Consider the following 12,091-nt stretch of genomic DNA (forward strand, 5'->3'; position numbering starts at 1 on the left):
AGATCTCTAGTCTTTTCCATTCTATTGTTTTCCTCTATTTCTTTGCCCTGATTACTGAGGAAGGCTTTCTTATCTCTCCGTGCTATTCTTTAGAACTCTGCATTCAAATGGGTATATCTTTACTTTTCTCCTTTGCATTTCACTTCTCTTCTTTGCACAGCTATTTGTGAGGCCTCCTTAGACAACCATTTTGCTTTTTTGCATTTCTTTTTCTTGGGGATGGTCTTGATCCCTGTCTCCTGTACAGTGTCACGAACCTCTGTCCATAGTTCATCAGACACTCTATCAGTTCTAGTCCCTTAAATCTATTTGTCACTTCTACTGTATAATCATAAGGAATTTGATTCAGGTCATACATGAATGGTCTAGTGGTTTTCCCTACTTTCTTCAATTTAAGTCTGAATTTGGCAACAAGGAGTTCATGATCTGAGCCTCAGTCAGCTCCTGGTCTTGTTTTTGCTGACTATATAGAACTTCTCCAGCTTTGGCTGCAAAGTATATAACCAACCTGATTTCGGTGTTGGCCATCTGGTGATGTCCATGTGTGGAGTCTTCTTTTGTGTTGTTCGAAGAGGGTGTTTGCTATGACCAGTGCATTCTTTTGGCAAAATTCTATTAGCCTTTGCCCTGCTTATTTCTGTACTCCAAGTTTGCTTGTTACTCCAAGTGTTTCTTGACTTCCTACTTTTTCATTCCAGTCCCCTATAATAAAAAGGATATCTTTTTTTGGGTGTTAGTTCTAGAAGGTCTTGTAGGTCTTCGTAGAACTGTTCAGTTTCTTCAGCCTTACTGGTCGGGGCATAAACTTGAATTACTGTGATATTGAATGAGTTGCCTTAAAAACAAAGACATTAATCAGAGTTAAATTGTAAATAAATGATTGAAAAATATTCAAGCTCACTCATGATTTAAATTCAGAATAAAAGGACAGTGAGGCTATTTTTTGTCTTTGTATTTGGGAAATATTAGGACGATTGATAATACTTAGCATATTTAATACCCAGTATCTGTAAGGATCCATAGGTATTATTACTACGCTCTTAAAGCACATTGCTAGTGAGCATGTAAGTTGGCATAATTCTTTTAGAAAAGTATCTCAGAATGTTTTATGTGTTCATCATCACTGTCTGTGGTTTGAGGGCTTCTCATTGCAGTGGCTTCTTTTGTTGCAGAGCACAGGCTCTAGGCACTTGGGCTTAATAGTTGTGGCACACAGGCTTAGTTGCTCTGCAGCATGTGGGATCTTTCCGGACCAGGGATCAAACCCGTTTCTCCTTCATTGGCTGGTGGTTTCTTTACCACTGAGCCACCATGGAAGCCAGTTTGGAGTCTTACCGTATAGATAAGCCTACTTGTTAATCAGAGATATATGTATGAGGATGTTCATTCATTGCAGTACTGTTTATAATGATAATAAAAGCAATATGGAAAGTTCTCCCAAACATACTGTTATATTAAAACAACATAACACAAAGTAGTGAATATAAACATGGAGAAGAAATCTGATAAGAATCTAGACCAAATTCTTTCAATTATTAGGCTCTTAAAGCACATTGCTAGTGAGCATATAAATGGGCATAATTCTTTTGAAATATTTTGCCAAATTCTAGTTGGTTCAGTTCAGTCGCTCAGTCATGTCCTACCCTTTGCAACCCCATGGACTGCAGCACGCCAGGCTTCCCTGTCCATCACGAACTCCTGGAGCTTGCTCAAACTCATGTCCATTGAGTCAGTGATGCCATCCAACCATCTCATCCTCTGTCGTCCCCTTCTCCTGCCTTCAGTCTTTCCCAGCATCAGGGTCTTTTCCAGTGAGTAGGTTCTTTGCATCAGGTGGCCCGAGTATTGGAGTTTCAGCTTCAGCATGAGTCCTTCCAATGAATATTCAGGACTGACTTCCTTGAGGATTGACTGGTTCGATCTCCTTACAGTCCAAGGGACTCTCAAGAGTCTTCAACACCACAGTTCAAAAGCATCAATTCTTCGGTGCCCAGCTTTCTTTATGATCCAACTCTCACATCCATACATGACTACTGAAAAAACCATAGCTTTGACTGGACGGACCTTTGTCAGCAAAGTAATGTCTCTGCTTTTTAATATGCATCTAGATTGGTCATAGCTTTTCTTCCAAGGAGCGTATAAATTGGCATAATTCTTTGGAAATATTTTGCTAAATTCTAATTGGTAGATTTAAAATTAGGGTGAATTTGCTGGTTCATTTTCAGTTTTTGTGGATTATATAAAATTTTGCTAGTTTGTACCCCAGTGGCAGTATATGAAAGTGTTTTTTTCCTACCTTCCACAAGTACGAGAGTGTCATTGTTTTAATTTGCATATACCTGTCAGGTAGAAATGTTACATCTTTTTCCTTTTGCATCTTTTCACATTTCTAGTTTTTCCTTAGCTATATGAATTTTCAGAAGGCTCACTTAATATGAAGTCTGCTTTAAAGTTTGGTTGGGGTTACTGTTTAGAAGATTCTGAAGGTGAGGCACTCATTGGTTCTTATTTTTCCTGCTAATCTGTAGCTCAGATCCCAGCTTTCTACATGGACACAAGTCATCTATTCAATACCCAACATGCGCGACTGGCTCCACCATCCTTGGCTCAGCAACAAGGCTTCCAACCAGGTCTCTCTCAGGTAAATATCACAGGCTTCTTTCACCCTATCATGTTTATGGTGTAATAGTATTTGGGGGTTCAGTTTAGGACTAGTAATGGATTGAAAAGGAATTTTAGACGTTTACATTTTGTTTTGTTTTCAAAGGGAACTGATACGTAGCATTAATGTTTTGTTTCATGTCTTACATTTTTATTTTCCAAGTGTGTCGCTTGTGTATGTGGTGTTCACATACTGTTTTTACATTGCATTGCAGCCAACTTCAGTTCAGCAGATCCCAATCCCTATTTATGCCCCACTGCAAGGACAGCATCAGGCCCAGCTGAGTTTGGGTGCTGGGCCTGCTGTTTCCCAGGCTCAGGAACTATTCAGTTCTTCACTTCAGCCATACAGGTAAATGCTTTATAATTATGTTTGTGATGATGTTGGAAACAATGTAAATGCTGAACCTTCTTGCCATATCCTGTCTATTCCCTCCTTCCCCCCAAAAGTAAGATGACCTTCTTATAAACTGCATTATATAATTGTTTTGCATGTGTGTCATGAACTTCAGCCTCTGGTAATTTCTGTCAGACTTTATTGAACAAAGTGAAGCTTCAAAGCTTCTTGAAGAAGAGGCTAACAGCAGTCCCATAAAAATTAGAAATCACAGAGAAAAACTGCTTAAGGACCTAAAGGTGTAAGTGCCACCTCGCTGCTAACAACTGTAAATCAGACTTGCTCTGTGTAAGAGCTAAGGCACAGCAGATGATAGCAGTATGTAAGAAGGCAGAGGCCAGGATGGAATGTAATAAAAGCGAGAGAAGTGGAGTGTCTGAAACAGAACAGAAGTAGTAGTGATGAGTATGTTGTCGTATATGAGTATCGTATAGAAGAAACCATTCTTTTGAAAGATTCATCCTGTTATCTTTGCAATTAAGCAAGTAATAAAAACTGATCTTTATCCAACTTAATATATATTACTCAGCCCTTGACATACACTAACTTATTTGGTTTTCCCAAGACCAGATAAAGTAGATTAAGTCATCCCTGTTTGACATTTGAAGAGGTTGTGGGTTTTATTTTGTTTTTATCCTAATGTTACAGTACAAATAAGTGGCAGATCCTGGATTTAACCCAGGTGTCTCTCATCTCCAACTTAATGAGACTGGCAGGGTGGCTGCTGCTAAGTCATTACAGTCGTGTCCGACTTTGTGCGACCCCATAGACGGAAGCCCACCAGGCTCCCCCGCCCCTGGGATTCTCCAGGCAAGAACGCTGGAGTGGGTTGCCATTTCCTTCTCCAGTGCATGAAAGTGAAAATGAAAGGGAAGTCGCTCAGTCGTGTCCGACTCTTAGCGACCCCGTGGACTGCAGCCTACCAGGCTCCTCCATCCATGGGATTTTCCAGGCAAGAGTACGGAGTGGGGTGCCGTTGCCTAAGGGTTGAATAATAGCAGTGATGATGGCATAACTCAGTCATCATCATGGTACATCTGTCATCAGTACTCATGGTAATAGCTCTGAACCATCAAAAAGAAAAATTCCTTTCAGGACATTTAGTGTAAATTAGCTTGCAAAATTAGACATTTTCTTTTGGAAATTTGCTTTCAAGTGATTCAGGTAGAATTTCCATACTTTATAGGTTAAAATTGGCATTGATTGATATAGCTCATTTCTACAGATCATGTTTCATTCCTAAAGAAGGTGGTCTCAGCTAGTCACACTTTCTCAAAGGAGCAGAATTATTGGTAAACTTAATAAATGGGGCTCTCACTTTTGTTTTTTATTAAAGATTTTTCAGTAGCATTGAGTACATCTGTATAATTAATACTAATTAATTAATTCTGATATTACTCTTGTCATTTAGTTTGGTTATTCCAAAAAATTCTCAGTACAAGTAAAATTATTACCCTAAATATAACTATAGGCAGTCTCTTTCATGTTGTTAAATTTGAGATTATATTGAAATTTGTAGTAAAACTTAAAAGTTGAGTAGAGGGACTTCCAGTGGTTAAGACTCTGCACTCAACAGCAAACAAAAAACCAAACTCCACAAATGTAAAAATCCAGAAAATGTATATATTTATAAAAAAAACTTTAGTAGATTTAGAAATAGCAAATAGATTTAATCTCAAAACCAATCTCCTTTTAATTGGCTGTTTGAAACACTGTTGAAAAGTTTGCTACCTTTGAGCTGTGTTAAACCGAGTTCAGTAATTAGTAATGTCTTCAATAGTCATGGGAGATGAATTTGCAATGCACCGACATTCTGTAACCCCCATTTTAACAATTGCCCTTGGAAGATGAACTTTTTAAGTATATATATGTTATATGTAACGTGTGTGTGTGTATGTATGTAAATGTCTATGTAATTGTGACAAATGGCTACCTGAAAGGCACCAGTTTCGACTTTGAAAGTAGTTGTTTGTATCCCTTCCACATCATTCTGCTGTTTCATGTTCTGAACCTAATTAGCATAGTATTTATTAACAGGGAATCATTGGCGTTAATTTCTGCCAAGATGGTATAGTTTTAACTGTATACTGATGTTTTCACATTTTATGTTTGAAGCATTATAAGTAGATGTTGTAAAAATTAGTTGTGTCCCTAGAAAGGTGTTCCTGCTTAATGGGTTTTGTTCCTGCCTCCATCCCAGAAATAATAGGGCAGTCTGGGGTTATATTTCAGCATTGTATGTTTTTAAAAACCCTTCAAATATGCGATACAGTATTATTAACTATAGGCACCATGTTGTACATTACATCCCCTTTATAAGGGAGTCATATACCCTTTGGCCATAATACTGTTTTGCATATTTGAACATTGCTAAGAGAATAGATCTTAAAAAGTTTCTCATCACAAAAAAAAATGTGTAACTATGTGTAGTGACTAATGTTAACTAGACTCATTGTGGTGGTTATTTTGCATATGTATGAATACCGAATCATTCCATTGTACACCTGAAACTAGTCTAATGTTATGAGTCCATTATGCTTCAATTAACAAAATGGAATTTTGTGGGTGCTCCTGTTGTTAACTGCTACTCTGCTTTATTCCATAGAGGTCTTGAAATATATGTACTACATGTTTATATATGTATACTATGTATATATTATCTGTAATGAAATACAGATATTAAAAATCAGAGCTGTTGGTTCTATAAATTCAAATAGACTGGTAATACCAAAGACAACAACAACAGATTTGGTTCTGAGCTTACTAATGAACACAGGAAAATAGAATTATTCTCATTGTTAAAGAGAAGAAAATCTTAGCATTTTCTCAGCAAGAGTAATAATAAGTCTTTTCCCAGAAGTTTAACGTGCAGAGCTCTACTGTATGTAGGGCTCAATAAGTCTTGAAACAAGTGCTTTAGACACTGTATTCTCTACCTCTTTAGTTACGCTAAGTAGAGTATTTGGTCATTTGAGATACTCATTCTTAAGAGTTCGGATTAAAACATGCCTTTCTCTTTAATACTTCCGTAGATCTCAGCCAGCCTTTATGCAAAGCAGTCTGTCCCAGCCATCTATGGTCCTTTCTGGTACTGCCATCCACAACTTTCCAGCTGTCCAACACCAGGAACTTGCCAAAGCACAGTCAGGTCTGGCCTTCCAACAAACTTCAAATACTCAACCTATTCCCATATTGTATGAACATCAGCTGGGTCAGGCATCAGGACTAGGAGGTTCTCAACTGATCGATACACATCTTCTCCAGGTAAGGCAAGAGCTAGAATCACGCACTGTTTTTGTATTCCTATTCAGCAAATTATTTAAGAAAGAGTTTTGGGGAAAAAAAAAATGTTAAAAGACACAATGAAAAAATAAGATCTTCCTTTCTGTCTAATGCTAATCAGATTCTTTGAGATTACTTTGAAGTTGTAACCTTTGATCCTGAATTGGAAAGTATTTCAATCTACTTCTTACAAAATATTTTCTAGGCTAGAGCGAATCTTACCCAGGCTTCAAATCTTTATTCTGGACAAGTACAACAGCCTGGTCAGACAAATTTTTATAACACTGCCCAGTCACCAAGTGCTCTCCAGCAGGTAAACTATGGCATGGTAAATTTCCTCAATTTTCTTTATTATTATTGTTGTTGCTGTTGCTTTTGTTGTTGTTGGGGGATTAAAATAGAACCAAGATGGGGAGATGGTCCAGTGGCCTCAGAGTTTTTTCCTGAGGAATTTAGGAATTCTCTGGGGTCCACTGGTAGTGGGACATGTTTCAGTCTTACACCACCCCTCTTCTCACCCTCACTTCCCATAAAATCAGTAATGCTCTTTACCTCTTTTTAAAGAGGACTTCTTTTTATTTGTTTATTAATAAATATTTATTTTGTATCAGTTGCAGCACACAAGGTCTTTTTTGTGGCATACAAGATCTGTAGTTTGGCATGTAAGATCTAGTTCCCTGACCAGGTGTCAAACCTAGGCCCCCTGCATTGGGAGCATGGAGTCTTAGCCACTGGTTCACCAGAGAAGTCCCTAAAATGGATTTTTATATAATCAATTATTTTAACAAAAGAGTCCACAAGTCTTGTGGACACAATGGAAAGTCCACAATGGAAAACTATTGTCCAGTACATGCAGTTACATCTAAGTGTGATAAATGTTTTACCCATCCATGCTAGAGGTGAAGGAAGACCCTGAAGACCACCCACACCAGTTAATATAATACATAGGACTGTGTAGCAGAGTATGATAGAGTAAAAATAACAAAAAAATTTCTTAAGTATATGAATGTAATAATAATTTTCAGTGAAATGTATATGTTTATGAAACTGCCTTCTGACAATCTCATAAATCAGCTTACTCTTTAAAAAGTTGGTGGAGGGCTGGAGGAGAGAGGCAAGCCGTTAGTCATCTTCTCATAGCTATTTTTGGTGGATATTTTAGGGGGTGAAAATTAAGAAAATATCACCGTATTGACATTCAAATTAAATACTATTTGTATGACACCGGAAAGATTTTTTTTTGGTCAAAGCTCATTTTGACCACACCTTTAAAATAATATAAAAAATATCTATTGTAAAAATGAAAGTTGTAACTACTTTCTTAAAGTGTATGTTCATGATTTTATTGTATTCTGGGGTTATTAAGACATACTGTGGATTCAAAGACAGTCATAATTATTTCATACAGAGTTTCTCTACTGCTAATCTGTTTTATTGTTGCACATTTAATAAAAGAATGGAGGTAGTCACTAATCAAGATATTTACATGTGAAATATATTAATAGATTGAAGTATTCTGTTTAAAATCTTACTCAGAAGTATTTGAAGAGTCATGTATATAGTTAAAGGGATATACATACAACAGATTAAGCAAATTGCTACAGTTTCTGTTTGCTTATTTTCTAGGTTACAGTACCTTTACCAGCATCCCAACTTTCTTTGCCTAATTTTGGATCTACAGGGCAGCCTTTAATTGCTCTGCCTCAGACTCTTCAGCCCCCATTACAGCATACTGCCCCACAAGCACAGGCCCAGAGCATGAGTCGTACTGCACAAGTAAGCCAGCCTTTCAGGGGATTGATCCCTGCTGGAACACAGCATAGCATGATCGCAACCACAGGAAAAGTAAGTGAAGAGAAATGTATGCAGTTTTTTTGAGAATTTAAGGCCATGAGTTTAGATTTATGTATCTGTATAGTCTATAAAAATCAAGCTTCTTTCACTCCCCCAAAAATGTCAGGCTCAGTATACTTATTTTTTAATCCACTTACTATTAATGTGTTTAGGCCCTCTGTCTTTACCTTATAACAAAGAAATCATAAAATCTTGTTCTAAGGTTCTTTGCTCTATGCCAGATGAAATTATAGATAAAATACTAAACACAGCACTTTAATTTATGGAATTGCAAAAATGTTAAGTTTACTTTATGCTCTTCCTCAGATGTCTGAAATGGAACTAAAAGCCTTTGGAAGTGGCATTGATATAAAACCAGGCACTCCTCCAATCAGTGGCAGAAGCACCACACCAACATCTAGTCCTTTCCGGTAAAATGGGCATTTAAATTTGCTTATAGAATTTCCAAATAGCTGAGTAGCATGTTTCTGTCAGATACTTAATATGTCACTTTTCCTATAATAAGTATAAGACATTCTCATACTTTTACCCACAGTGTTAAACTATTATTTAAGCTTAACTATAATAAGAATGTATTTGTTATACTCTGTTTTAAGGGGGAAAAAAATTTAACCCTGGGAAAATCAAGCTAGTATGCTTTCTCACATCTGCACTTCCATTCCCAGCATAATGTTTGGTATCTCCAGTAAATTTTCATCAACTACCAAGTATGATGAATCTACCAAAAGCCATGTCTCTAAAAACTAACAGCATTACTTACATGGCACTACTGTTACTGACCAGTGATGGCTTCTCTCCAAGGGCTACTTCCACAAGTCCGAACAGCCAGTCCAGCAAAATGAACAGCATTGTCTATCAGAAGCAGTTCCAGTCAGCCCCTGCCACTGTGAGAATGGCACAACCATTTCCTACACAGTTTGCACCCCAGGTGGGCAGATACAAATGAGAAATGAGTATTACTTACTTGCGAGTGATTGCTAATCTGGCTAATTCTCTGATTTTATAATCCTGCCATATTATAACCAGTTTAGAAACAGCTTTTAGTAAATTTATGACATTCAAATATATTCTGTACAATTTTTAGCTAGACACAAGTAGTAACCATATAGTTCTAAAGCAGACAATTGAAATATAGTCAAAAGATTCCCCACACAGCTCTAAAAATTTATTTCAGTCCCAAACCTTTTATCTTTTGAAGAAGCTGACTTTTCAGAGAAGGGTCCCAGTGCTTAACATTTTCTAGTTTAAAAGTTGGGGAGGGGGGTTTGGTTTTTGTTTTCTAAAGGTAACTATATGCAATTGATACAGAAATTCTAAAAGACATTCTAATATATGTGTAAACATGTTGGCTTCTCTTCCCTTCGCTAATCCTATGGAAGGACTAAAGTTGATAAGAACTCTCATATATTTGTTGATTAGTAGTATTTTCATTTATCTTCAGATTATAGTTGGTATATGTGCCTTTTCTGCAATTATATCTTTTTAAAAAGATATCCTATTTAATAGCTTTTCTATTTCCCCTTCAGAATTTGTAGCTGAAATGCTAGAACCAACTGAAGTGCCATAGCTTGCTTTGCCTAATTTTTGTCAGATTCTCCAAGCATGGAGAATGTTTCTTCTTGGTCCTGTAATAGAATGGCACAAACCCATACACTTCCTTTCACTGGCAGAATGGGCACAGATTTACTCTGGTATAAGCCAACCTAGTCTAGTTGGCAATTTTTTTTTTTTTAACAGTTCAATGTTGTATGTTTTGTTTTTTTCACTCAGATTCTCTCTCAACCTAACCTGGTCCCTCCATTGGTAAGAGCCCCACATACTAACACCTTCCCAGCGCCTGTTCAGAGGCCACCAATGGCACTGGCCAGTCAGATGCCTCCTCCGCTGACCACAGGCCTCATGAGCCATGCTCGTTTGCCACATGTAGCCAGGGGTCCTTGTGGATCACTATCTGGAGTCAGAGGTAATCAGGCCCAGGCTGCGTTGAAGGCTGAACAAGACATGAAGGTTAGTACAGTGTTAACAGCCAACAGAGCACGAATCTGTCTCTGAACCATGTCTTACGATGCCTCTGGACCCGTAACTGCCTATCCAGGCATTCATTGTCTTAGCAGACTTGACCACACTAACTACTTTTGTTCATCACCACCTCCTTTTTTTAATTTAATTTTTTTTCTTCCTACTCCCCCCACCCCACACACACACACACACACACACACACTTTTCTTTTTCTTTTTTATGTTTTTATTTTTTGTTTGTTTCTTATTTTTGCAATTATAGTCAGCAAACAAGTTAACGTTTTAAACTCTGTGGCCAAATGAATTGTTTATAGAATAAATGTTTGAGATCTGAGTTTAGCTGGTATATTTTTTGGGAAGAGCAAATAAGTAATATGAATTATTACAGGCTTCCCCATTTTCTTTCTTTTTGGTTTTTCTTCCCTTCCCACCCCCACCCCCATCCCAAGATATAAATCATTGTTATGTGAAACCTCTGGAATGGGTAAGGCATGTTATCTTGATTTTTCTTCCTTCATGAGTCATCCAAGCATCCAAGTATAGTTTTCTTCTCAAACTGGTTTCATATCTTTTTTTTTTTTTTTGCCTGCCATTTGAGGCATCCGTATTCCACAACTGATTGTGTAGTTGTAGATGAAGAACTCAAAAAGCACTTTGGGATCCTTCATGATAAAAGGCACTGATAAACATGAGGTTTGCTAAACGCAGAAGGGTGCCTTGAGGAGTCTGTGTGGGGACAGTTCTTGCAGCATAAACTTAACCTGTCTGCCAGTACAGATAGCTGAATAATTTATTTCTGTTTCTATATTTACTTAGACTTGACTTTTAAAGTCTTAGTACTTCTGCCAATTTTGTCAGTATATATATCAGGCAAGATGAGAACAAAAAAAAGCTTACCGCTTTCAAATGGGAAATGTCCATAGTCACACTTTATTCTGAATTAGAAATATGTTTAGGACAATCCTGTTAGAAAATTCAGTTGATTCAGTAAAGTTTCTTTCTGGGTTGATGTCCCTTGTTTGTGATCCTGAATAATCAAATTTAAAGATTGCCCTGAAGTGAAACACTTGTTGAATGTTATCTGCTTTTATTAAGGCTGCGTACCTAGGATTTCCATCCATTTGTAACTATTAAAAATACTATATGTGTAGAAATCTTTGGAAACCATTTGGCCTTGGTTTCCAGTTCTATTGCCTCCTTGCCACTTGATTTTCCTACATCCGCATGTTGGAAATTACATTAGAGCTTAATAATGGGGTGGAAAAGGATACAGATGTCATGAAATTGCTTCAGATCTTTGAATAGTACAGGTTACCTGTAGAACATGAAGAGCTTTTGTTATATGCAAGAGGTGTAGAAACTTTAGTCTTAATTGTGTATGTTATGGTGGTATAATTTACAGATTGACGTAAGTATATTCTTTGGGGGCACAGCGTCAATAAAACTAGGAAATTATTTTACCAGCTCAGAATGTGGTAGGAGCTATCAGAACTTAGTGATCAAGTGAAGTTGTAGTTACTAATTTCTGATGCTCTTCCCCTGCAGAAGAGAGCTGTGGGAAGAGGACTCAGCCACAAGACATTTGGTCCTAGGTGTTGGTAATGCCACAATATAAGTGCTTCCTTTTCATTTTATTGTAGACCACATATTGATAAATAGAAGTTTTAAGTATTACATATGTATGTTTTCAAATTTGCAAGCAGGCTCCCTAAATAAAATTTGATATCAATAAGTTTTTTACAGAAAAGATACAAACCAACAGCAATTTATATTTTATTGTTTTTTTACAAGGGCAAACTTTGGAAAGATGGTGGGAGGTGGTCCTATTCTTTTCAGTTTTTGTTTTGTTTTGTTTTTGTTTTGAATCACATGGAATGTT

At 37.1% G+C, this 12,091-nt stretch overlaps 1 protein-coding gene across 13 annotated transcripts in view; it reads left to right on the forward strand.

Moving 5' to 3' along the window:
* The window catches only part of PRRC2C (proline rich coiled-coil 2C), a 94,986-nt gene that overhangs the window by 81,011 nt on the left and 1,884 nt on the right, over window positions 1-12,091 (forward strand). For 4 of the 13 annotated variants that reach the window (XM_061382600.1, XM_061382601.1, XM_061382605.1 and 1 more), the window contains exons 27-34: window positions 2,529-2,641; window positions 2,877-3,013; window positions 6,091-6,322; window positions 6,546-6,668; window positions 7,967-8,185; window positions 8,501-8,604; window positions 8,996-9,122; window positions 9,965-10,201. In XM_061382600.1, the coding sequence (XP_061238584.1) occupies window positions 2,529-2,641; window positions 2,877-3,013; window positions 6,091-6,322; window positions 6,546-6,668; window positions 7,967-8,185; window positions 8,501-8,604; window positions 8,996-9,122; window positions 9,965-10,201 (1,292 nt within the window). The other 9 variants (XM_061382603.1, XM_061382606.1, XM_061382609.1 and 6 more) reach the window with 7 other exon arrangements.

This window comes from Bos javanicus, chromosome 16 (genome assembly GCF_032452875.1).
Source record: "Bos javanicus breed banteng chromosome 16, ARS-OSU_banteng_1.0, whole genome shotgun sequence".
Lineage (NCBI taxonomy): Eukaryota > Metazoa > Chordata > Mammalia > Artiodactyla > Bovidae > Bos > Bos javanicus.